General features: G+C 39.7%; 1 protein-coding gene across 6 annotated transcripts in view; it reads left to right on the top strand.

Annotated features, from left to right (window-relative positions):
- LOC134347117 (ceramide transfer protein) overlaps positions 1-27,222 on the top strand; it is a 139,021-nt gene that overhangs the window by 75,538 nt on the left and 36,261 nt on the right. For 3 of the 6 annotated variants that reach the window (XM_063049274.1, XM_063049272.1, XM_063049271.1), the window contains exons 4-7: positions 9,218-9,325; positions 13,359-13,394; positions 17,884-18,022; positions 24,126-24,206. In XM_063049274.1, coding sequence (XP_062905344.1) covers positions 9,218-9,325; positions 13,359-13,394; positions 17,884-18,022; positions 24,126-24,206 — 364 coding nt within the window. The remainder of the gene's footprint in view (positions 1-9,217; positions 9,326-13,358; positions 13,395-17,883; positions 18,023-24,125; positions 24,207-27,222) is intronic. The other 3 variants (XM_063049275.1, XM_063049276.1, XM_063049273.1) reach the window with 1 other exon arrangement.

The raw sequence follows: 27,222 nt of genomic DNA, 5'->3' as shown, positions 1-27,222 counted from the left end.
AATTTATTAGTATTCATACATTCTATCACTAATTATTTTCCTTTCACAACAGATCTGTCATTAGCATAGTTTCCTAAAGCCTCTGTGTGCTGTTGCAAATGCAGCTTTCCCCATGCAGCGAATGTTTTTCAATCTGTAGGGCTTTTGAAAATTGGGATTGAAGTATTGAAAATGTCCCCTCTAATTTGCTTTCAACACAATGTCAGAAGAATCATACAAGTATATGTGATGCAGAAGAAAAACATTTGATTGTTGAGCAACACTCCAAATGTTCAGAGATCAGGAGGTCTGTCAGCATTGACAACTAATTGTTTCCAACCTGATGGCATGAACATTGACTTCTCTAACTTCCGTTAATGCCCCACCTCCCCTTCGTACCCCATCCCTCATTTATTTATTATTATTCCCCCCTTCCTCTTTTTTTTTCTCCCTCTGCCCCTCTCACTATAACTCCTTGCCCATCCTCTGGGTTTCCCCTCTCTCCCTTTCTTTCTCCCTAGGCCTCCCGTCCCATGATCCTCTCCCTTCTCCAGCCTCGTATTCCTTTTGCCAATGAACTTTCCAGCTCTTGGCTCCATCCCTCCCCCTCCTGTCTTCTCCTATCATTTTGGATCTCCCCCCTCCCCTTCCCACTTTCAAATCTCTTACTAGCTCTTCTTTCAGTTAGTCCTGATGAAGGGTCTCAGCCCGAAACGTCGACTGTACCTCTTCCTGTAGATGCTGCCTGGCCTGCTACGTTCACCAGCACCAGTGTGTTGCTTGAATTTTCAGCATCTGCAGATCTCCTCGTGTTTGCGTAATTGTTTTCTTGACTACGTTTGTCGGTTTCTCGCACTAACAGTGTTTGAGGATCATCTGTCTTGTTCTGTTTTACGTACTTTCAAAAAGAAAGTGCAGTGGATTCCAGTTAATTAGATCATCAGTTAGTCGAGGCAGCTGCTTATTTGGGATAACTCTCGAAGAACAAAAACTAATCAAGAAAATAAACAAAGATTCCCTTTGTTTATTTGGGACACTGTCTTTAATTGGGACAGGAGAGTGTTGCCAAACAATTTCTAACTAGATGGAATTGTGTGGCCATTAGACACTGCACTGCTTAGTGCATACATTTTTCAGTAGTGTCAGTTGCATGTGCTCGCTATCCATTTGGGCTAACGGACAACAAATCAAATGCTTTTGGATCATTTTGTTTATTTTGGTTAAAATTTTCAGACCCTTACCAAGATGCAGAAAGGCATTGATTTCATTATCTACACTAGGTGTTTGTGCTGATTTTCTTCATTTGCAGTCAATCAAAAGAACACAACAGCATAAAGTAGATCAATTCCTCTGATAACAATTAGAGTTGATACTGTTTTATAGTTCTATAGTAGTATTGGTAATGTTCTAATTTGTTCTGTATTTCATTTAAATACATAATTTGTTACTCAGATGCATGGTACTTCAACTTTTTAACCATTTCTATGAATCTTTGGCTAGTTGAGACAACCATTTAATTGGGCCAAAATGTACTGTCCCGATGTGTCCCAAATTAACCTGAATCCACTGTTCTTGTTAAATGCACTGAATTATTTTCATTGCATCCTGGTTTCTTGAAATGCTGATACCTTAAGTGTGAAATTGGGTGAAGTGTTAATTATTAATTGTCTATAATAATCTTCAATGCACTTGTCTTAGTGAAGCCACATTCCTCTTTATCTTCTATGTTAGTATAGTTGTAAGTGCCTAGAAATTAAATTGTTTAGTGCAATGTTCTGTGTGTTCAGACATGTGACATCAGGGTCTTGCAGGAACAACTATGATTTTAATTTCACTGTCTATCTCCAACTTTCATGAAGGAGCCATTAGACTGTGTATTCGTAACTTTTGCCTCCCAAATTGAGATAGGGGCAGAAGGGAGAAAATTGGACAACTTGAACATAGAAATGTATTGTTTAGGGTGTAGAATTCTACTTAGAAAGTTTGTAATGGCTAAGTAATGCACAAGTACATCACATCTTTACGAGGATTCTGGTAATTTTAGATGGTTGACCTGGAAACAAAAAAAAAAAGATGATTCCTATTTGCTACTGATGGAACTGTTACATAAATCAACATTTTTTTTCCATGTCATGATGACGTAAGGTAATGAGGATCAGCAACAAGTATGTGAATTTTTGGTGTTGTCATCAGTGAAGGTGGAGACCAGAAAAGTATCAGAGAGTATACTGTACAGTTTCAGTTGTATTTTAGTTAACTAGATGAGTGAGAAACCTAAGTTATAGAAACTGTTTATGACCTCTTCATTCGTTGAAGTCTAATAATATGTCAGCAAACTAAACAGACATGAACTGAAGTTTCAGCAGTTCATTTCAACTGAGTTTCGATCTCTCCTATGGTGAAGCAATGTATTTTCTTAAAATGTCTGCATATATCCACTAATTGTGACAACTGATATTGTATCCAACCAGCTTGTTGTACTGCTTTACATGAGGCAGGTATATCCGGCTTGATTCTTGAAGATTGGATCAGGAATCTTCTAGTTGGTGCTTTTTTTTTTAAAAAAGTGCAAGTTGACAACATTCTTGGATATGGAGTTGTTTGTGTATCAGTTTCTCTTTCAAGTTGTCAGGACCGCAATGTGGCAGTTGTCATGTTAAAGGAATTCCACATTTCTTAACTGAAATCAATCATACTGATTTTAGTCTAGCTTCCCAGGATGTTAAGTTGCAGCAGTATTATGAAGAATGCAGGTGCCAGCTGTGTGCTGCATTTTGCTGTTGTTGGCTACAAATAATTATGTTGCAACAAAAAGCTGCCTTAATGCATGCTCGTATGGGACATCAAAATAAAATTTAAATTTGCTTGGCAGAAATATTTTGGTAAAATGCATATTAAATTAATTCCCATGATGCTTTGCATTTGTGCTAGTGTGATTATTGACCTACTTTAGATTGATTAGAACTAAGTGTGGGATGAGGTTTTTGTCTATTTTTGAGGCAGTAAGGGAGAAGCTGCAGACCCACGCTCTGTGCTTTGCTGCCAACAGCATTTCACACCAGCAGTGAACTGAATTTGCAGATTGCAGTGTTTTTCTTTGAAAAACAAGGAAGCTGTAATGGATCCTGTGGTGGGATGTAGCAGACAGCAGCAGCCATCGTTGCAGTGCACCATTAATGTCAGTCTGTGAGAATCATCTGGTATAATTTCTGCATGGATCTCCAGCTCTTGAAAATACACCCTTACTCTTGGCATGGTAACCAGCATCATTAACTTGCAGAGTTTTGTTTTATATGGCATTTGCAGCAGAGCATCACATTTTTGCTTTGCTCCTGTTGGAACCAGGAGACTGCTGTTAACCATACCCCTTCATGGAAATTTCAGTTTGTATTCTGTTGCATTGGAATTATTACATGTATGACAAAGAAATGTATTGTTTCTACAGTTTAAGGCTTTGCAGTGAACAGCTAATGATATGAACCAACAGTCTTGATTATGGCATGAACCAGTTTTGCTTTAGTTGCATCTCTTGAAATACCTTTGCATGTCTGTATACTTACCCTATGCATTTTTCAGATGTAGTTTCTACTACTAATCAAAACTAATCTTAAGTTCTTAGGTATAGTGTGTTTGTTTTATATGTATAATTAACATCACATTTCCATTAATTACTATGAACAAAGGAAATTGACCCTCAGGAGAAGAAATTCTGTCGTGTCTGAATTTGAGCCATTTATTTTGTCCACGGTGTAGTATGCTGCATTAGTCCTGCAGGAAACAAAGTACCAATTAAGTGATTTGTGATCTGCATTTCAGAAGTGTCTTCAGAAAGCAGAGTAAACTACCTTCCAACTTGCTTGCTGAACCTGCTGCTTTGAATATATTCAAGAATAATGGCTGCTGTCCAAACAACATAGCAAATGAAGTTGAATCGTGTGAATTTTTTTAAAAACTGGCAATGTTATCCCAAAAGTCTTCAGTATCAATGTTAGCCTCTACTGCAGTGGAGATATTTTTGACCTAATCATAAAGTTGCATGTGAATTTGCTTATAATTCACTTAGTCATGAAGAATGAGGTTTCATGTGATATTTCTGTTACCCAGAGCTCTCCCCTTCTACCTGCCCTATTGTGAGTTATGCCTTCTCAGGAACTGCTATTTCATAGTTTGTGAACCTGCAGATAGATTAAAATCAGTATTTTTCTCCATTCTTTTGTGAGATGGTTTGAAGGCTTTGTATTTAATCTTGGTTTAAACTGCTAACTTTTTTTAAAAAGAAGTTTTGCCACATGTCTTCCTACTTCAGATCTCCAATACACCTACCTGTGGCTGACTTGTGTTCACACCCAGCAATGCTTCATGCTAAATGCAAATCATGCACTGTTCCATGCCCAAGTAGATAAGTATCATTCAAATTACAAACCATTCTCCACCCTGTCCCTTAACGCAATCTTCATTATTTTTATAATTAATAAATACAAGTCTTCAAACAAAGTTGGGGAAAGACCCAGTTTCTTGATTATGCCCTATGATGTTTGTCCCAGTTACTTGCAACAAAGTCAAGGGGAGTAATATTTTAATTCCTTGCAGCTGGAAACTAAGAATGGCTGGCAGCTCCTACTTGTATTTCCTTATGGCAGCTTCCAGCGTTATACAGCAAATTGTGTTTATCCCAGTGTTAGAGCCCATCTGTCAGTTCCAATATCCCCAGTTAACTAACTGCAACCTATTCTCTGTCGCATGCCCACCAGCTACCCCTGTCTTTTAAACTACAATCACACCTTTGCTACGTTTGATTAAACCAGGGCACCCAGAAGAAACCCATGTAATCACAGGAATTATTTGGATTGAAGACACATTAGTAGAGTTGTCCATAGCACGAACTGATGAACAACTGATAACTGTACTGCCATTCCAGAGTTTGAGAGCAAAGCTTAGATTTGTAGAAAACTGTTGCATAGCAACAGCATTGTTGCAAGTAAAATTCTCACTTCTATTGAGATGTTCAACATTTGTGTACTATTAGATAAAATTTAATTAGAAACCACTGAATGTAATTGGGGACTTACAAACATCAAACGTCTAATTTTCTTTTTGGGTGTGCTGTGTGCCCGATGTGTTTCCAGGAAGGATCACTTAGCATGCACACTCAGTCTAGGTGCCATTAATATTATATACATTTGTGATCTAGTGGCAGAAGCTAATTAGGCAAAGTTGCTCTTTGCAAGACCAGTGAGGCCAGGTTCATTGTAGCTTAAAGGGGACTCTGGATGCATTTGAAATGAAGGACATCTATAACCCGTTTTCCTTCATGTTTTGTGCTCATAGGGCAATTAGAGGAAAGGACTTTGAGACAGTTAATTATGCTACATTTGATCTACGTAGTGCCATTGTCTATGTACCCAATAGGATTTTACAGTAATCTTTGGCATTTTGTGCATTATACATTTTAAGTTCTCTGTGTTTCTAAAAAAAAAACTCCTGGGCCGCCGATTTTAGTACGTGATAAGACATAAATGCATTAGAAATAGGAGCAGGCAAATTAACCCATTGTGCTTGGCCTATGAATCGACAAGATCATGGACGATATTCCACCTCAATACTTTGTTTTGTAACCCAAAGCATTAAACTAATTGAAAGAAAAACATGGGACAGGGGATGACTTGTGTACATTTAGTTTTGCTTTTAGTGCGGAGTGCGCAGATGTCGTGTTGGCTTAATGACGTATAATATTACTGAAGTATTACATACATACCATTTTTCCAAAATGTGCCCAGAATTGCATGATTTTCATCTTGTCCATAAACAATAAGTTGATCTGGTTTGAATGAAATCAATTACTGGATCTCCCAACTATCTTGAGTAATGAATTTTGAAAGGTTGCAACGATTTGACTGAAGAAATTTCTCTTCCTTTCAGTCCCTGAAGGCTTGCATCTTTGATACTCCTCCGCACTGCACTTGGGTCTTCAGTCCTACGCCAACGCTGTATTGGCTCTTATTGAAAAACGTACAAATTGAGTGGGGGAGGGGTGATCACAATTGAAAGCCTGTTACAATACCCAGGACAAATTTGTTGCAACTTCTGCCCATTTTTGCATTTTCTGTTTCCCATCCTCTCGATCAGTGCCACAAATGCCACACATTAAATTTTGAGAGAAAGGGGGTTTGATGTAGTATGCATCTGTTTTAGAGCTCCCATAATATTGTTTCTACAAACAGCAGAATTAGTTTCCTCTTTCTCTCCACTATTAATAATTGTTCTTATCAGTTTCGTGTGCTTTTGATGCCAGTTATTACAATACTGTGCAGAAATGGTTACCATATTGAGTATTTTTTTGTGTATTTTTAGACTTGGAGACAAAATTGATATAGGGATAGCTTTAAAAACAGAACTTGTTTGTTACCCAGTCTATAAATAAAGTTGAAGCACTACAACAGGGTGAACTTACTTCATTTTAGCTAAGACTATAGTGCTGTGCAAAAGTCTTACGCATATGTAAAAAGTCTTACGAGGCCAAAATGTTCTACTCAAAAGGTGCAAAGGAACATCTAAACAAGCCTGATGCATTTTGGAAACAAGTCCTGTGGACTGATGAAGTTAAAGTAGAACTTGGCCGCAATGAGCAAAGGTATGTTTGGAGAAAAAAGGGTGCAGAATTTCATGAAAAGATCCCCTCTCCAACTGTTAAGCATGCTTTGGGCTTGTGTTGCAGCCAGTGGCACGGGGAACATTTACTGGTAGAGGGAAGAATGAATTTAATTAAATACCAGAAAATTCTGGAAGCAAACATCACACCGTCTGTAAAAAAAAAAGCTGAAGATGAAAAGGGGAGGACTTCAACAGGATAATGAACCTAAACACATCTCAAAATCCACAATGGACTACCTCAAGAGGCGCAAGCTGAAGATTTTGCCATGGCCCTCACAGTCCCCTGACCTAAACATCATCGAAAATCTGTGGATAGACCTCAAAAGAGCAGTGCATGCAAGAGGGCCCAAGAATCTCACAGAACTAGAAGCCTTTTGCAAGGAAGAATGGGCGAAAATTCCCCAAACAAGAATTGAAAGATTCTTGGCTGACTACAGAAAGCGTTTACAAGCTGTGATACTTGCCTAATGGGGTGTTACTAAGTACTGACTGTGCAGGTGCCCAAATTTTTGCTTCGGGCCCTTTTCCTTTTTTGTTATTTTGAAACTGTAAAAGATGGAAATATAGAAGTTTCCTTGCTTAAAATATTAAAGAAATGTGTCATCTTTAACTTTATGCCTTTTGGAAATCAGTTCGTCTTTTACTCACTTAGCTATTCACAGTAACAGAAATTTTGACCGGGGTGCCCAAGCTTTTGCACAGTACTATAATGATTTTTTTTTGTATTGCGCTGTACTATTGCCACAAAAAACAAATTTCATGACGTGAGTAATGATAAACCTGATTCTGATATGGGTCTATTGTGAGAGTGGGATGGGGACAGGGAGAGTGAAATCATGATTGGGAAAGGGGGGAGGGGAGGGAGTGGGAAGTACCAGAGAGACATTCTGTAATGATCAATAAACCAATTGTTTGAAACCAAATGACCTGCACCCAAGCCACCCCACCCCACCCCAAGCACTCCTCCTCTGCCACCTGTTCCACACCTCCCACAGCACTTCATGCTTGCCATTCCCAACAATCTTTGCTCCCACTAGATTTACAAACTTGCTCTCCATTCCACGTTAACAAATATAGTACTGTACAAAAGTCTTAACCACCCTAGCTGTATACTGTATATGTGCCTAAGACTTTTGCACAGTACTGCATAACAATAAATGAGGGACACAAATTTCAGTTGGGCAAAGAATTAGTGTGAAATTGAGGAAATTGATGATAGAAAAATCCCTCGCCGTATCTACAGTGTATCTGGATAACCAAGATCTGGGCATTTAACAGCTAGCAGACATCTACATAACATAGAACATAAGAAACAGGAGCAGGAGTGAGCCATCTGGTCTGTCGAGCCTGCTCAACCATTCAGTAAGATCATGGCTGATCTGGCCATGGACTCATCTCTCCCTACCTGCTTTTCCCCCATAACCCTTAATTCCCCTTCTATGCAAAAATCTATCTAACCTTGTCTGAAATATATTTCCACAGATTCACCACCCTGTAGGAAAAGCGGTTCCTTCTCAGCTGTGTCCTGAATTTACTCCCCCGAATCTTGAGGCTATGTCCCCTGGCTTTAGTCTCACCAATCAGTTGAAACAACTTTCCTGCCTCTATTTCTATTAAACATGTTTTGCAAAGGTGCACTGTTACTTTAGTGTTTAAAAAGCATCAGAGGTTTTCCATAATTCCCAGAACCCAATTCCCATATTCGAAATTGGTTATTGTGATAAAAATGCAAAAATCTTGTGGACAGTGGTAGCAAGATGCTAGATAGTGTCTGTCTAAAATATTGTACTTAATACTAAATGAAATGGCACTTTTATGGCACATACAGCTAAGAGAAGCAAACCATGGACATTGTTGAGACATTCCATTATGCGTACTTGCATTCCGTGAGTTTTGAGGACATTAACATCAGAGGTGCAGGCAGTATCAGAAAATTGGACTGAAGTCATAAAGAAGGGTACTTTGTCAGAATCAGGAACCAACAGCATGCATTTGAATAGCAATTGAATGCACCTGCTGTTCTACGTGTTTCCTTTGATCTGACATGTGATATCCATGTCTTAACTGAATGCTAAGGAGCATTCACTTTCCTTGTTTATATGACTATTAAGATTCAGAGTATGTTTGAAAAATATTTGCCATCTTATTCTTTCATTGGTAGAATACCTTGCATTTGTAATCACTTGAGGAATAGTGGCATAAAGGGGTGCTAGAACTGAAACATCAAAGCATGAGGACTGAGGTTGGAAGGAAGGAAAAAGTTTGGATTAGCATTTACATAAAATAACATGGGGAAGAAGCAAACTGATGTGGGGAAAATTATAAAACAAAGTTTATAACAAACCAGGCAGCATCTTTGGAAAGGAGTAAACAGTTGATGAAACATCAACTGTTTACTCTTTTCCATTGATGCTGCCAGACCTGCTGAGTTCCTACAGCATTTTGTATGTGTTGCTTGCATTTCCAGCATCTGCAGGTTTTCTCGTCATAAAGTTTGAACATTCAATTACCTCAAGCTTTAGCAAATGCATAGATTTGAGTTATGAAATGCACATGATGCACTAAGTGTGTTTTTTTTTAAATATAGGCAGAATCTGGCTATGGATCAGAATCAAGTTTACGACGTCATGGTTCCATGCTCTCCCTCACATCAGCAGCAAGTGGTTATTCTGCTACATCCACCTCATCGTTTAAGGTGAGTATATTATCCTGTTATGCACCCTTGATCTTTCCATCCTCGCTCTAGTCCAACCTAAGTGCACCCCATAACAATTTGATGAATTTTATTCCAATGCATCAAATTCTGGAGAAACTTGTTAGGTTTGCGATACGGATTTTGTAGACTAGACACTATTGATTAACATCATAAAATTGAAGTTCTGACGGATTCACTGAAACTGTACCCTGAGGTGGAAATTGAGAGGTTTATTAGTCAATTTGTGATAAAGTAGCCTAGCCCAAAAGATTAAGTTGGGAAGAATAAAAGAGGTTGCCATCTGAATTTTTAACATCTGAGGAGGACTATGACATTAAATAGTCCCGATCTTGCTCCTAAAGCTCCACTCTGGGGTTTGGCTCTATGTATATCTATCCCATGTACGTGAAATAAGAAAGATATCAGAGTATTGTCATTGTGAGGGGATGGGATTGATGAAAGTTGGATTGATTTGGAGCTCTGAAGGGAACTGGACAATTGCCTGATTTTACTTTTTTTTTCAATTTGTATCATTGTTTCTTAATCATCCTTTTAATAATTTTCATCTGCACCTGCAAAAGAATCATACAGCACAGAAAAAGGCCCTATGGCCCAACCCATCCATGCTGACCAAGTCACCGAACTGAGTTAGTCCCATATGCCTGTGTCTGGCCTATATTCCTCCTAAACCTTTCCCATTTGTGTACCGGCCAAATGTCTTTCAATTGTAGCTGCCTGTACCACTTCTGCCAGCTCATTCCACATACAAAACCTCCTCCTGTGATGGGTAAAAGATGCCCCTCAAGTCCCTTTTTACATCATCATTAACCACAGGACTGGAGGGAAGCAAGTATTGTGCCCTTGTTTACGAAGGGCAGTGTAGAAAATCTTGGGAGCTATAGATCAGCAAGGCTGATATCTGTGGTAGTTAAGTTACTGGAGAGAATTCTGATTAATTAGCTATATAAGCATCTGGAATCTCTGATTGATAAGAGATAGTCAACATGGCTTTGAATGGGGGAGCATCTCACAAGCTTGATTTTTTTTTTGATGTGACCAAGAAAGTTGGCAAGGGCTGAGCAGCAGAGGTTGTTTATATGAACTTCAGTCAGGCTTTTGAGATTCCATATGGTAGACTGTTTGGGAAGGTTAGATTGCATGTAATCCAGGGAGAGCTGGCTAATTGGATACACAGTTGGCTTGATGCTAGAAAGCAGAGGGTGATATTGGGACGTTATTTCTTGAATTGGAGGCCCATAATGGTGTGCCTCAGTGCTTGGTGCTGGACCCATTGTTTGCACACTATATCAATAATTTGTGTAGGAATGTAATGGTTAGTAAGTTTGCAAATGACACTAAAATAGATGGTATATAGGACAATAAAAAAGATTATCAAAAATTACAGGGGGATCTTGATCAGTTAAGTAAGTGAGCTGAGGAATGGCAAATGCAGTTTTATTGGGATAAGTGTGAAATGTTGCATTTTATGGAGTCAAATTCAAGTAAGACTTTCACGGTGCATGGTAGGGCCCTAGAGAGTATTACAAAACAGACCTTGGAGTACAAGTACAGCACTGTGCAAAAGTTAGTGCATATTTTTATATATAGATATATAGATTGTAGAGATATATATAAATGCTGTGAAGTGAGGATGCTTTCAAAAATAATGAAATGAAATAAGGTTTCTAAGTATCAAAAATTCTATAAAGAGCAGTAAACAGTTTTTAAAAGACTAAATCAAATCAATATTTGATGTGACCACACTTTGCCTTTAAAACTCTTTGATACACTGTTGTGCAGTTTTATAAGAAAATCGGCTGGTAGGTTGTTCGAGGCATCTTGCAGAACTTGCCACAGTTCCGCTGCAGACTTTGGGATTACCTGGAGAGACAGAAGCAAGTGACACAGCCAGATAGCCTCAATGATGTTGAGATCAGGGCTCTGTGGAGACCATATTACCTGGAAGCCAAATTTAAAAAAAAATCTAGGGTGCTCAAGACTTTGGGACTGTACTGTACATATGTACTGAAAATTGAGTCATAGGTTGACAGGGTGGTGAAGAAGGGTGTACAAGATATTGGTGAGGCTACACTTGGAGTATTGTGTTCAGTTTTGATCACGCAGCTTTCAGAAAGATATAAATCTTTTCTGTACTCTTTCCAGTTTAGTACAAGGATGTTTTCAAGGCTTGAGGATCTGAGTTGCAGGGAAAAGTTGAATAAATTAGGAACTTATTTCTAAGACTGTAGGAGATTGAGAAATGATTTTATAGAGGTGTATAAATTCACATGGGGTATTGGTAGGATGAACGCATGTAGTTTTTTTTCCCCCAAGGATTGGGGAACCAAGAACTTGAGGCAAAGGTTTACGGTGAGAGAGTAAACATTTAAGAGGAACTTTGACAGGCAACTTTTTTTTCCCCTCGTGTGTACGTGGAATAAGCTGCCAGAGAACATAATTGAGTTGGGAACAGTAATGACTGTTGGATAGGTACATGGTTTGGAAAGGTTTAAAGGCCATGGGCAAATGCTGCTAAATTGGACAAACTTGTATGGGCCATTCCATAAAGGGTCAAGTTCCAGGTGGTCATGACTTCGTTTATTTAGCTAAAGTGTTGTCACTGGACTTGTTGGGCATGAGGAAACAGGATGTCATTCTGGCACCGTGGTAGCATAGCAGTTAGTGTGACAGTGTTAGCACAGGGCATTCCGGCGTTCAGAGTTCAAATCCGGTGCAGTCTATAAAGCATTTGTACATTCTCCCTATGAACATGTGGGTTTTCTTCGGGTGCTCCAGCTTCCTCCCACAATCCAAAGACATACTGGTTAGTAGGTTAACTGGTCATTGTAAATTGTCCTGTAATTAGGCTAGTGTTAAATAATTGGATGTGTGGGCACGTGGCCAAGTGGTTAAGGCATTGGACTAGCAACCTGAAGGTCATGAGTTCGAGCCCCAGCCGAGGCAATGTGTTGTGTCCTTGAGCAAGGCACTTAATCACACATTGCTCTGCGACGACACTGGTGCCAAGCTGTATGGGTCCTAATGCCCTTCCCTTGGACAACATTGGTGTCGTGGAGAGGGGAGACTTGCAACATGAGCAACTGCTGGTCTTCCATACAACCTTGCCCAGGCCTGCGCCCTGGAGAGTGAAGACTTTCCAGGCGCAGATCCGTGGTCTCGCAAGACTAATGGATGCCTTAAATCATTGGGTTGCTGGGTAGTGCAGCTCATTGGGCCAGAAGGGCTTGTTCTGTGCTGTATCTATAAATAAAAAAACAATTAATAGTGTGTCACTCAGAATTCATGTCAGTAGTGGAGTTCACCATTCAATGCTTTCGTTTGCCATGACTTTTATATATGATAGCTTTCCAGGTTACTGATTTCAATCCATGGAAGTTGTTACATTGTACAAAAGTATTAATGAAATTTGTACAGGAAGAGGGTGGAAGATGGGTATTCTGAGAATGGAATCAGCCTTGGCTGGTGATGCAAAATTATCCTCAGAAGAAAAATTGTTCAGGCAGAGTATAAAGAAGGCTTGTTGCTGTGTTTTTCAGCTTTTGTGCTGCTACCAAGTTAAACCTCAAATTAAAAAAAAAATATGAATCCAAACAAATAGAAAGGTAGAAGAAAGTCTGGCTTTTCCATTCCAGCATATATAGGTGAAAGTTTCTAAAAGTATAACTGAATTATCCTTGTAAATGATTTTTTTTTTAAAAAAGGGGAGAGAGTTAAATGTACTCAGTGACCCAGCGACATCTTGTTCTTGAAAAATTTACTCAGGTTTTTGTGCTGTTTCTGATGAACCGCTTTGGGCTGACTCCTAGATTTTCTGAAAATAGACACTACAGAACTATTTTACAGATGCCCTACGTTCCACATGTGGGTCAAATAATTCCTTTGTAGTGTACTTTTGCATAACCGCCATCAACACAAAAATGCCGACTCTGTTCAGTTCCAAGAGACACTAGTTACTTGTGTAAACGAATGGTTATAGATGAAAAACTATACAGTCCTTCATTTGTTACCACAGACTTCCATTGGGCCAGTCCAAGATCTCAACCTTCAGGTAGGAAAGATTAAAATTTGCACATAAGCAACATGCACCATTGGCTGTCTATAATCTACAAGCTAACTTTCAACACTGAGATTTAAGATAAGATGTACCTTGTACAATTATATCATCTTTGATCAATTACAAAAATACTGTATAATTGGGCTTTAATCGGTTATTTTGGGTCAAATCATAAAGCAATCCACTTTGATGAGTAGTGCATATCTCTGGGCTGGGGGGTGCAAAGTACAGCTATCTTTGAAAGATTCAGGTAATGAAAACTATAACTTGAATGATGATGTCAAAAAGCTCACCTACACAAGTCATGCCCATAAATCTGATTCAGAACCTATTATTATTTGAGGAAATTGAATTTTCTCTTGGTCTTGGCATTGTAAAAATTCAGTAAAAGGGACCAATGTGACTGACCTGTATCAAAATGTAAAAACAGAACAAGCCAGAAACACTCAGCAGACCACAGCGCATTTGCCAATTTGTTTTTTTTTGTTTCAGATTTCCAGCTTTTTTTTGCTTTTGAATCTTTGATTGTAACGCTGAGCTATCAACCTGTTACAGTTACTGAGCTTTTCTGTCTCCACAGATGCTGTCTGATCAGCTGGGGTTTTCCGGCATTTCCTTTCTCAGATTTACAGTAACTATTGTATCTAATTGGTCTAGCATTTTCCTCTGTTCTCTGTTTATGCTATCTCCAGAAAGATTAACTACCACTAATCAGTCTTCATTCTCTTCCAGCCAATGTGAGTTTGAGATCTGTTTTTGCTTGGGCTTCACCTTTAACACAGACATTCTTGGTTTTTTCCCTTCAGCTACTGTCTCTCCAACTCAAAATGCGCCTGTGTTCAAACATTTACTAACCCTATTGAAAAGTCAAAGACTTGAAGCATTAGTTCTACTTCCCTATCCACAGAATTTACCTGACCTGCTGAGTGTTTCCAGCAGCTTCTGTTTTTATTTCAGACCTGCAACAAATGCAGCAACATGCACAAAATGCTGGAGGAACTCAGCAAGCCAGGCAGCATCTGTGGAAAAAAGTACAGTCGAAATTCAAGCGAAGACCCTTTGGCAGGACACCCTGAAACGTCGACTGTACTTTTTTTCCATAGACACTGCTTGACTTGCTGAGTTCCTACAGCATTTAGTGTTTTGCTTTGATTTCCTGAATCTACAGGTTTCTACAAGTGCAGCAATCTTGCTTTTCAGTACCAAGATATATTGCAATCAATCGTTTTAAGACAAATGCTGTATAACTTTTTTGAAGACAAGTGAGCATATTGTGGTTGCATTTCAGCCTTCTGATTAAGCAATAAAAGGTGTCTTGTTTGCCCTTGAATATAATGAATGAAGTGCTGGGGTATTGTGCGAGATGTCTAGTGAACATGGTTGTATCCTACTTGAAACTTGGTAGTATTGGTTATATGTTCTTTGTAACGGATGACAACTTTTGAAGACCCACTAAGCATTGGAGATAAATCATTTCCCATCTCAAATTATTTATTTAGCCAAAAATATGATACAGTAAGAAAGCCTTACTTTCTCCTGCCATGGCACAATACTCAGTTACCCATCAAGAACACCCAGTCAAAATCTCTGCATAGTCCTTTTGAACTTAATTGCAATATTTGGCAGATCATTCTGAGCCTTCAGCAGGTAGGTTCTTCATAATAAGTATTTCTAAATCCATGTACCTCCTCTTACAAATATTAGCAATTTAAATTACCTTCCCTGTATAATAATTGCAAACCCAGAGTAACAAATGCACCATAAAAAGTGAGACGGCATTCTACTTTTTTCCAAAAAAAAGTTCACTCAACCCCAAAGAAGGATCTGTGCTCAGTAAATCTATAAGGAACAGTATTGGAGATTGAGCTAGTTTTGGACTGTATGTTATGTTGCAGCAGCCTTATTTACCAGTACAGAATGTGTTTCCTGTACAGTAATTGCTGTCTGCTTCAGTTTAGAATTAGAATCCGAATCGGATTTAATATCACTGGCATATGTCATGAAATTTGTTGTTTTCCAGCAGCAGTATATTGCAATACACAACGAAAAAAAACTATAGATTACAGAAAGTATATACCTATATAAAAATTAAATTAATTGAGTTAGTGTGGGAGAGAAGTGAGGTGGTATTCATGGGATCCTTGTCCATTCAGAAATCTGATGGTGGAGGGGAGGAAGCTGCTTCCTGAAACATTGAGTGTGTGTCTTCAGGTACCACCACCTTGATGGTAGCAATGAGAAGAGTACATATCCTGGGTGAATGGGGTCCTTAATGACAGATGCTGCCTTTTTGAGGCATAGCCTTTTGAAGATGTCCTCAGTGCTAGGGAGTCTAGTACTTATGATGGAGCTGGCTGAGTTTACAACTTTCTGCACCCTCCATACCAGATGGTGATGCAACCAGTTAGAATGATCTCCATAGCCCATCTGTAGAAATTTGTGTATATGTCTTTGACTACGAAATTTCCTCAAATTCCTGATGAAGTATAGCCGCTGTCATGCCTTCTTTGTAATTGCATCAGTATGTTGGACCCAGGATAGATCTTCAGAGGTGTTGTCACCCAGGAACTTCAAGCTGCTCCCTCTTTCCACTGCTAATCACTCCATGAGAACTGTTGCGTGTTTCCTGAACTTCCCCTTGAAGTCCACAATCAATTCCTTGGTCTTATTGACATTGAGTGCAAGGCTGTCATTGCGACACCAGTGAACCAGCTGATCTATCTCACTCTATACTTCCTTGTCACCATTTGAAATTCTGGCAATAATAGTTGTGTCATCGGCAGCTGAAAGATGGCATTTGAGCTGTGCCTAGCCATACATTCGTGGGTGTATGCTAAGCATGCATCCTATACATGTGCCAGTGTTGACTGTCAAGAAGTAGGAGATGTTATTTCCGATATGGTCTCCTGGTGAGGAAGTAAAGGATCCAGTTGCAGAGGGAGGTACAGAGGCACAGGCTTAAAAGCTTGTTGATTAGAAATGTGTGTATGATTGTGTTGCACACTGAGGTGGAAGTAGTAAACAGCAGCCTGACATTAGTATAACTTTTACTCAGATATCCAAGGCCAAGTGGAGACTTGGTGAGATTGCATCCGCTGAAAACCTATTGTGGCAATAGGCAAATATATTGGGTTCAGGTCCTTGCTTAGATAGAAGTTGATTCTAGCCATGACCAAACTGTCAAGGCACTTCATCACAGCAGATGTGAGTACAACTGGGAAAGTTGCATTTCGGGTGAGCAGGACTGAGACAGAACTGCCACGTCTGTGCACCATGATAATCATAAAACATACTTCACCTCCTCTGCTTTTAATAGACTGAGCTGCCCTGTCTTTACGGAGAATGGTGAAGCCATCGAGCTGCAGCGCTGCATCCAAAACGGCAGGGACAGCCAAGTTTCCGTGAAGCAAAGTATACAGCAGTCCCTGATGTCCCTCTGGTACTGCAATCTTGCACTGAGGTCTTCAGTTTTATTTTCCAGAGACTGGACATGCACTGGCGGGATGGTTGGGAATTGGTGGGGTGGGTGGGGGAAGTGGTCTAAAGCCTCTATATTTCAAATGTACTTATAGAGTGGCTAAGGTTTCGCACTTCCATTTTCTTAAAGGGAACTGCACCTGAGTCTGCAGTCCAGGGTCTGCGGATTTTTAGAATTTTTTTTAAAACATCTTAAAACAATGTTGCTTACTGAAGTACCTTATGGCTGTGACTGTGGGTTTCAGCTGTAGTATTCGTAAAGGGGAACATTTGATGATTCCCATTGGAGCTGCAAACAAGAGTTTCCAAAATCAGTGCCATTTAGCATTAAACTGGTGACTATTTGTCTTCTGAGTTGGTGTTGGAGAAAATTCCATAAGTGCCATCTCTGTCTATAGTGCATGTATAATCAAGAGCAGAAATGAACTTTATCTTTTTATTTATAGTTCCACGTCCCAGTTGTTGAAAGAAAATCTTCCATCTCAGGCTTAGTTTCATTGCTAAAGTTGAACTGAACTATTTGAAGGTGATAACTTTGAGCAGTAGAATGAAACTATCATACCCAACTTTGCTAGGTAAACTCATCCATGTAGATACCGGGTAACATATTTGCAGTTTTAATAATAATGGGAATGGAGAAAATTAGATTTGAAATATACATTCACAGATTCTGGATTTTGTTTAACAAGCCTACAATATTTCTATTTTATAGTGTTACCATTGGCTAAATTAATCTTCAAGAATTTTTTTAAATCTTGTTTCAGTAGAACATGTGATTTGAAATTACTGGCTGTTTTCAAAATTTTAATTAAAAGCCCAAGTCTCAAAACAAATTCATATAGCTGCTGTTACGATGCCCATTAAATGTACTCTTTTGCAGTGTTTGTCACTACAGGTTTATCTAATTAAATGGCATGGTTTGCCACTTACTGAAAAGTATCTTATCAAATTTAATTAACAGCATTTTTTGTAGAAGTTAAAGCTTTCTTTGTGCTTTGAATTTCAGAAAGGCCATAGCTTGCGTGAAAAGCTTGCTGAAATGGAAACCTTCCGTGATATCCTCTGCCGACAGGTTGACACACTACAGAAGTACTTTGATGCTTGTGCAGATGCTGTATCTAAAGATGAACTTCAGAGAGATAAAGGTGCATTTATATTTTCATTCTGAGTTTGAAATCATTTTATTGACATTTTAATTTTAAAATCTAATTACATTGTCTCTTTGTGGGTTCAAAAGTCTTATTTGCTATTAATAGGGATACTCATTCAAAATATTTGTTCTTCAGGTAGAAATAGACTAGAGCAGTGTGTTTAATTTATTGCCTCTTCCTATTGTTTGGGGCTGCAGATTTTTTTTGGCAATCGTGAAGTGCTAGAACTTCAAGCCACCAATGCAACAGGAAATCCCAAAAGGATGCATCTTAGTTTCATGATCTCCAGAAGTCCATAAGCCAGGGGAGTACATTAGGCCATTTGGCTCATTGAGTCTGTTTTGCCATTTGATCGTAGCTGATTTCTTATTCCTCCCTGAACCTCATTCTTTTGTCTTCTCCTTGTAACCTTTGAGACTATTAATAATCAAGAACCTCTCAACCCCTGTTGTAAGTACACCCAATGGCTCAGTCTTTAGCTTCAGTGGCAATGAATTCCATAAATTCACCACCCTCTGGCTAAACAAATTCATCCTTATCTGTTCTAAAGGAATGTCCATTTATTCTGGTCCAAATCCTAGAGTCTCATCAGTGTCATCCTAGAGTTTTCCTCAGTGACTTTGTCCTAAAGGCAAGGCCTTGGCATCAGTTTGAAACAGCTGTGCCTTGTTCCATTCCTTTGTCACTTTCCTCACTACTTCACTGTTTTTGTGTTGAATCTCTACTTGCTCATTTTGATGAGGTCCAATATTGTCTTGTTAAATTATGAGCTTCACCAGAAAAATCTGCTGTGAAGCTAGCTAGTTGTATCACTTCTCTATTTAATCAGGTTTTGTTGGATCTTGCGGTTTAATTGTCCATTTTCTTTGCAGTTTAACAGTTAATTATCTGCTCATAATTTAAGTAACCTTTATATATCTAACAGTTTAATATGCTTCTAGTGGCTATACAAAGTGTAATCCTGGAAGCTGCTTTGCTCTTCATTAAGTGAATCAGTGTTTTCTCACTGGTCAAATTTTACTGCAGTATTGAATGTGATTTTTAATTGGTTTATTATTATCTACAAATTTGAATGGAATTTTTCGTAAAAATGGCTGTTTTATACGAGACACCATCCCAGCAACTGCGTAACAGAGGGATTCTCTGATCTACGGGCTATTCCTGGGGACACACACGGAGACCAACATCCGGTGCTGCTGGCAGATCATCAACTCAGTGAAAGACGCTCTTTGGTCAGCCCGAAACTTGATGATCTACCAGCACATGGAGATGTCCGTGGGAGAATGCTGCCGACTGGCACATCCTCGGCTGCAGGAGTATGTGCTGAGGGACGCACTGAAATTTGGTGCAGTCACCGCAAGGGCCCGGTGGGGAAGGACCATGGTATAGGTTTCTTCACCCGTGGGAGTGGGAGGGGTCGGGTGGCCAGGAGTATACTCCTCAACAATGATGTGGTAAGGTGAACAACTGGAGGGCCACATGGGTGGCCATAAGTATGGATATGTATAGACCATAATGGAAATGTATGTAAAGGATGGAAAGTTATTGAATGGTTTATTGTATATAATTTTATTTTTGAATAAAATGTATTTTGAAATTTTTTAAAAAAGTAGATGCTACGAAACTGTGCACCCTGGTGCCCTCCCTATCTTTGTGGGAGATTTCAACCAGGCCAGCTTGAAGTTTTTGAACAACTACCACCAACATATCACCTGTGGAATCAAAGGGGCCAACACACTTGACCACCATCAAGAACGCCTACCATGCTAGCCCATGCCCACACTGTGGAAACTCTGATCACCTGGATGTACTTCTCCTTGTGTATAGTTAGAGACTAAAGCTGGCAACACCAGTAGTGAGGACTAAGAAAGAATGGTCAAGGGAAATAGAAGAATGCTTGCAGGACTGCTTTGAGTTGGTAAACTAGACAATACTCAGAGATTCATCTTCAAATCTGAATGAATACACCACAGTTGTCACTAACTTCAAAACTCAAGTGGGTGAGTGTGTGCCTTCGAGAACATACCAGACATATGCAAACCAAAAGTCATGGATGAACCAGGAAGTCCATTGTCTGCTGAAGGAGGGATCTGTGGCATTCAAAGACAGTGATCCATAACTAAACAACGTACAGCTATATCCTGTGGAAGGCCATTTTAAGAGTGAGAAAACAATTCCAATTGAGGTTAGAGACCACACTGGATGCACATCAACTCTAGCAGGGTTTGCAGGCCATTACTTCCTGTAGAGTAAAACCTAACGTCACGAATGGCTGTGATGCTTCATTCACAGATCAGCACAATGCCTTTTATGCACACTTTGAAAGGGAGAATAAAACTACATCTGTGTGAATCCTTGCAGCATCTGTCTCAGAGGCCAATGTCAGAATATCTTTCTTGAGGGTGAACTTTCGTAAGGCATTAGGACCTAATAGTGTACCTGGTAGGGTCTAAAAGCCTTGCTAATCAACTAGCGGTAGTATTCAAGGACACCTTCAATCTCGCTGCTGTCGTTGGAGGTTCCCACTTGCTTCAAAAGGGTGACAATCGTACCAGTGCCCAAGAAGAGCAGGATGAGCTGCTTTAATGACTGTCGCACCGTAGCACTCACATCTACTGTGATTAAATGCTTTGAGAGGTTGGTCATGGCCAGAATCAGCTCCTGCCTAAGTGAGGACCTGGATATGATGCAATTTGCCTATCACCATGATAGGTCTACAACGTATGCAATGTTACTGTTTCTTCACTCTGCCTTGGATCACCTGGACAATAGTATTATCTGCGTCAGGCTGTTGCTTATTGATTACAATTCACCGTTCAACACAATCATACCCTTGGTTCCAATCAACAAGCTCCAAATCCAGGGCCTTTACCTCCCTCTGCAACTGAGTCCTTGACTTCCTCACTGGAGACTACAAAACTTGGCACTCTACATCATTAAAACCAAGGAATTGTTTGAGAACTTCAGGAAGGGGAATTTGGGAGTACACACCAGAACTCATAGAGGGTCAGAAGTGAAGAGCCTCAGATGTTGGGTGTTAACATCTGAGACTCAATCCTGGGCCCAATATGTTGTAATTACAAAGGCACAACAGAGGCTATATTTCATTCAGAGTTTGAGAATTGGTTTGTCACATTTCCTACAGGTGTGCAGTAGAGGGCCATCTGAGTGGGTGCATCACCAACTGGTATGGAGGGGCCACTGCACAAGATTGGAAGAAATTGAAGAAAGTTGTAAACTCAGCCATCTCTCCCATGGGCACTAGTCATAGTCATACTTTATTGATACCGGGGGAAATTGGATTTCGTTACAGTTGCACCATAAATAATTAAATAGTAATAAAACCATAAATAGTTAAATAGTAATATGTAAATTATGCCAGGAAGTAAGTCCAGGACCAGCCTATTGGCTCAGGGTGTCTGACCCTCCAAGGGAGGAGTTGTAAAGTTTGATGGCCACAGGCAGGAATGACTTCCTATGACGCTCTGTGTTGCGTCTTGGTGGAATGAGTCTCTGGCTGAATGTACTCCTGTGCCCAACCAGTACATTATGTAGTGGATGGGAGACATTGTCCAAGATGGCATGCAAATTGGACAGCATCCTCTTTTCAGACACCACCGTCAGAGAGTCCAGTTCCATCCCCACAACATCACTGGCCTTACGAATGAGTTTGTTGATTCTGTTGGTGTCTGCTACCCTCAGCCCGCTGCCCCAGCACACAACAACAAACATGATCGCACTGGCCACCACAGACTCGTAAAACATCCTCAGCATCGTCCGGCAGATGTTAAAGGACCTCAGTCTCCTCAGGAAATAGAGACGGCTCTGACCCTTCTTGTAGACAGCCTCAGTGTTCTTTGACCAGTCCAGTTTATTGTCAATTCGTATCCCCAGGTATTTGTAACCCTCCACCATGTCCACACTGACCCCCTGGATGGAAACAGGGGTCACCGGTACCTTAGCTCTCCTCAGATCTACCACCAGCTCCTTAGTCTTTTTCACACTAAGCTGCAGATAATTCTGCTCACACCATGTGACAAAGTTTCCTACTGTAGCCCTGTACTCAGCCTTATCTCCCTTGCTGATGCATCTAACTATGGCAGAGTCATCAGAAAACTTCTGAAGATGACAAGACTCTGTGCAGTAGTTGAAGTCCGAGGTGTAAATGGTGAAGAGAAAGGGAGACACGACAGTCCCCTGTGGAGCCCCAGTGCTGCTGATCACTCTGTCCGACACACAGTGTTGCAAGCACACGTACTGTGGTAGCCTCCCAGTCGGGCATCAGGGACATCTTTAAAAGGTGATGCTTTAAAAAGGTGGCATCCATTATTAAAGAACCCCATCACCTAGGTCATGCACTTTTCTCATTACTACCATCAAGGAGGAGGTCGACGAGTCTGAAGACACACTTGGTGATTCAGGAACAGTTTCTTTCCTCTGCCATCAGATTTCTGAATGAACAATGTACCTGTGATCACTATCTCAGTATTTTATTTCCTCTTTTTGCACTCCTTATTTAATTTATTTTTTATATATACTTGTAATTTATAGTTTCTATTTTTATATATTGCAATGGACTGCTGCCGCAAAACAATAAATTTGACAACATAAGGCAGTGACATTAAACCTGATTCTGATTAAAACAATTGTGAAGCAATGAGTTTTGTGCCTCTTTCCTGACTTCTAAAAGAACCTTGGATTAAACACCAAAATCCTTCCGTTTCAAATGCCAGATTCCGTCACAAAGATACTGTGCTTCCATCTCGGTAACATTTGTCAGGCCTAGTTCCTGTACCAGGCTATCATTGCCAAATGTACATGCTTGCCTCCTCCTCCTCCTTCCCCCGCCCACCCCCCCCCAACCTTGTCCCCTGACTACACTGTTGTTCTTGGCTTGCTTCCCAAAAACTTGAGTCTGTCCAATTTACTGCTGCCCACATTCCAACATGCATCAAAACCTATTTGTATGTCACCCTATCATTGTTTTCACTTAGCCCATTTGCAAATTAGCTTTTGCACCTTTTTGTCCAAATCCAAGCTTGCACTTCACATAACTAGCCTGTACAACCTTCACTTCCATCTCACTGGTCCATTTCTGCCTTTCCACCTGTCTCCATCCTGTATTGTACATTCTCTCCATGAACTGTGTATGTTTTCTCAGTGCTTTGGCTTCCTCCCCCTATCCAAAGACTTGCCAGCTAGTCATTATAAATTACCCTGTGATTAGACTTGGGTTAAATAGGAGGGTCACTGGGCAGTGCGGCTCATTAGGCCAGAAGGGTCTATTCTGTGCCATATCTCTAAATAAATAATGGTAATTGAGTGTATCAATCTAGTTGTAGATTATCTTTCCATTGCTGTGTTTGTGTCTGTCCTCCCCACCTCTTAACCTGTATTAATCACTAACTCTTGTGGGCGCCATTTTAGCATGTCTTATTTTTAACTGTTTATTTTACTTGATTATGCTTTTAGAAAATCTCCTTGGAGTGTTTTATGTTGTGATCTTAATGGCTGTACGTTGCATTCTCAGGATTAGCAAATTGCCCAGGAGCAAAAGGTCGAACTTCCATCTAAAAGCCATAAAGAATAATCAGTCAAAAGCTATCAAAGTTAATTAAGAGATTTTTATTTTTTTTTGAATTTTGCTACAAAATCTTTTTCTACAGAGGGGGAGGAAGAATTTTAAGTACAGACCTTAAAGTGCTGGTTCTATTTATTATGTTTAATGGAGGGTGGCTGATACAATAATTGTCTAATTTATAGGGAGAGTTAGTTTTACAAAACTAAAGACCTTGGGATTGTACTGGACTGTTCTTCCACGTTCCTGGTAGCGCTGCTCTGTCTCTTACTGTAGCTGCACTGGTACCAGTTGTGTATTCGAAGAAATCCAAGTGCAACAATTGTAACTTCTCCTCGGCATTATTCATAAAACTGTTAACACTTTTAAATAGCCCAGTGTTGTTGGAATGTATGAAAACACTGTATGTTCCTGGACTTGGAGCAGATATGGATTAAGCTGGATTTGAAGCTGACTAAGAGTCAGTTTGCTTCACAAGTTAAGAATAATGTATTAAAAATATGAATTTTACTGTTGCAGTAGTGGAAGACGATGAAGATGCCTTTCCAACCACACGATCAGATGGTGATTTTATACACAATAATGGCAGCAAAGAGAAATGTATGTATCTTTAAAATTTGTATTTTAACAGTTATATACTCTGATCTTCAATTCTCTCAGTAACTGATATTCTGAGTTATTTTAATTAGAATTTTTTCTTCCTTTGCATTGACCAATTTTCATGTAAGTTTGTTAAACCAGACTATTTCAATCTGGAACAGTTTTTTCATACCGCCACATGAATATGTATTGTGCATCCTTTACTGCTTAATCCAGGTACAAGGAAAGATGTAATCAATTCAGGTCTCATCCTGTATAATAGTCTTTGCTATTTTGATGCATATTTGTTTTGTAGACGATGCTGCCTTTCTACTTAATAGAGCCTTTTAAATCCTTAATCACTTTTTGGCTATATTTTCAATTAGTTAATTCCTCTGGATCAGAAGAACTGCACCCTAGGGTTCTGAAAGAAGTAATGTTGAAAATAGTGGTGGCATTAGAAATGATCTTTCAAAAATCATTGGACTCTGGCGTGGTGCCAGAGGGCTGGAAAATTACAAATGTTACTCCATCCTTTAGGAAAGGAGGAAGGCAGCGGAAAGGAAATTATAGACCAGTTAGCTTGACCTCCATGGTTGAAAGATGTTGGAGTCGATTGTTAAGGATGAGGTGATGGAGTACTTGGTGGCACGGGACAAGATAGTACAAAGTCAGTATGGTTTCATTCAGGGAAAATCCTGCCCGACAAACCTGTTGGAATTCTTTGAGGAGATTACAAGTAGGATAGATAAAGGGGATGCAGTGGATGTTGTATATTTGGACTTTCATAAGGTCTTTGACAAGGTACCACACATGAGGCTACTTAGCAAGTTAAGAGCCCATGGTATTACAGGAAAGTTAGTAACATGGTTAGGGCATTGGCTGATTGGTAGGAGGCAGCAAGTAGGAATAAAAGGATCCTTTTCTGGTTGGCTGCCAGTGACTAGTGGTGTTCCACAAGGGGTTGGTGTTGGGACCGCTTCTTTTTATGCTGTATATAAATGATTTAGATGATGGAGTAGATGGCTTTGTTGCCAAGTTTGCAGATAATACGAAGCTTGGTGGAGGGGCAGGTGGTGTTGAGAAAATGGGTAGAATGCAGAAGGACTTGGACAGATTAGGAGAATAGGTAAGAAAGTGGTAAATTAAATACAATGTTGGAAAATGCATGGTCATGCATATTGGTAGTAGAAATAAATGTGCGGACGATTTTCTAAACAGGGAGAAAATCCAGCAATCTGAGATGCAGAGGGACTTGGGAGTCCTTGTGCAGAACACCCTGACGGTTAACTTGCAGGTAGAGTCAGTGGTGAGGAGGCAAATGCCATGTGAGCATTCCTTTCAAGAAATCTGGAATACAAGAACAAGGCTGTGATGCTGAGGCTTTATAAGGCACTAGTGAGGCCTAACCTTGAATATTGTGAACAGTTTTGGGCCCCTCATCTTTTTAAAAATAAAAGAAAGAAAGAAAGAAAGAATTGCTGGCATTAGAGAGGGTTCAGAGGAGGTTCACAAGGATGATTCCAGGAATGAAAGAGTTATCATATGAGGAGCATTTGATGGTTCTGGGTCTGTACTCACTGGAATTCAGAAGGATGATGCGTATCTCATTGAAACCTTTCGAATGTTGAAAGGCCTAGACAGGGTGGATGTGGAAAGGATGTTTCCCATGATGGGAGAGTCTAGGACAAGAGGGCACAGCCTCAGGATAGAGGGGCGCCTTTCAAAACAGAGATGCGGAGAAATTCCTTTAGCCAAAGGGTGGTGAATTTGTGGAATTTGTTGCCACATGCAGCTTTGAAGGCCAGGTCGTTGGGTGTATTTAAGGCTGAAATTGATAGGTTCTTGATTGGACATGGCATCAAAGGTTACATGGAGATGGCTGGGAAATGGAGTTGAGGAGGAGACGACAGAAAAAAGGATCAGCCATGATTGAATGGCAGAGCAGATTCAATGGCCCAGATAGCCTAATTTTGCTCCTATGTCTTATGGTCTTATCATATGGTCTCGTGTAAAGTGTCCTGAAACACTTCATTGTGGATTTTTTTTAAACAAAACTCCTAGCCAGTAGTATAGTTGTAAAATTTCACCAGTGAAACTCAATAGATTTTAAGATAATAGCTCGTTTTCTTTTAAATCTAGCTTATTATCAATGTTTATTATCAGTGTTTTATGCAGCTATCAAAGTTGCTGGCCAAGTTTCTCTCCACATCTTGTTTTAATGAGCTATCATTTGCTTATTGTTAAGTTGAAGGTTATTTAGGCTTTTGGACCCACATCATCTGACTTCAGGATGAGCCAGGTGCATCAGCTTGTTCACTGAAAATTGTTAAACCTAATTCATTGAGGCCATTACATTTGATTTATAGCGATAAGCATCCATCTAAAATGACTATCTGCTAAGAATATGTATGGTGCATGGAGAAATGTATTTGATTATAAATATTGTTGCACATATAGCAAATCAAATTATTTTTTTCAAATATGGGAATTACTGAAAATTTTTTGCCCCAAGTTCTTGTAGTAACAGCAATAACATTTGGAAATCTAAACTTGTCCTGTACAATACAACATAAAGCATTACAGCACAATGCAGGTATTTCGTCCCACACACCAATTCTGAATCCGCTACTCTACCTTCAGTGTATTTTGACACATCTTCGAAGAATTCAGTCAGGCTCACGAAGCATGACCTGCCTATCACAAAGCTGATTCTCCCTAATCCAGACTACGCTTCTCAAAATGCTCATAAATCCGTGTCAAAAAATCTTCTCCAATAATTTGCCCACCACTGAAATATGCTTCACTGGGTTATCCCTAATCCATTTCTTGAACAGAAGAATATCATTTGCCACCCTTCAGTCATCTGGTACTACCCCTGTAGCCATTCTACACATATGTGAAGGATAAGTGGATGGCTAGAGTGAAGGTAGAACCAAACAGGGATAGTGAAGGAAACCTGCCTGGATTTGGAGCAGTTAGGGGAAGTTCTTAAGACCATAAGATATAGGAGCAGAAGTAGGCCATTAGATCCATC

This window comes from Mobula hypostoma, chromosome 5 (genome assembly GCF_963921235.1).
Source record: "Mobula hypostoma chromosome 5, sMobHyp1.1, whole genome shotgun sequence".
NCBI lineage: Eukaryota > Metazoa > Chordata > Chondrichthyes > Myliobatiformes > Myliobatidae > Mobula > Mobula hypostoma.
Note: the sequence above shows the minus strand (reverse complement) of the source record. Positions and strands in the feature narration are given on the sequence as shown.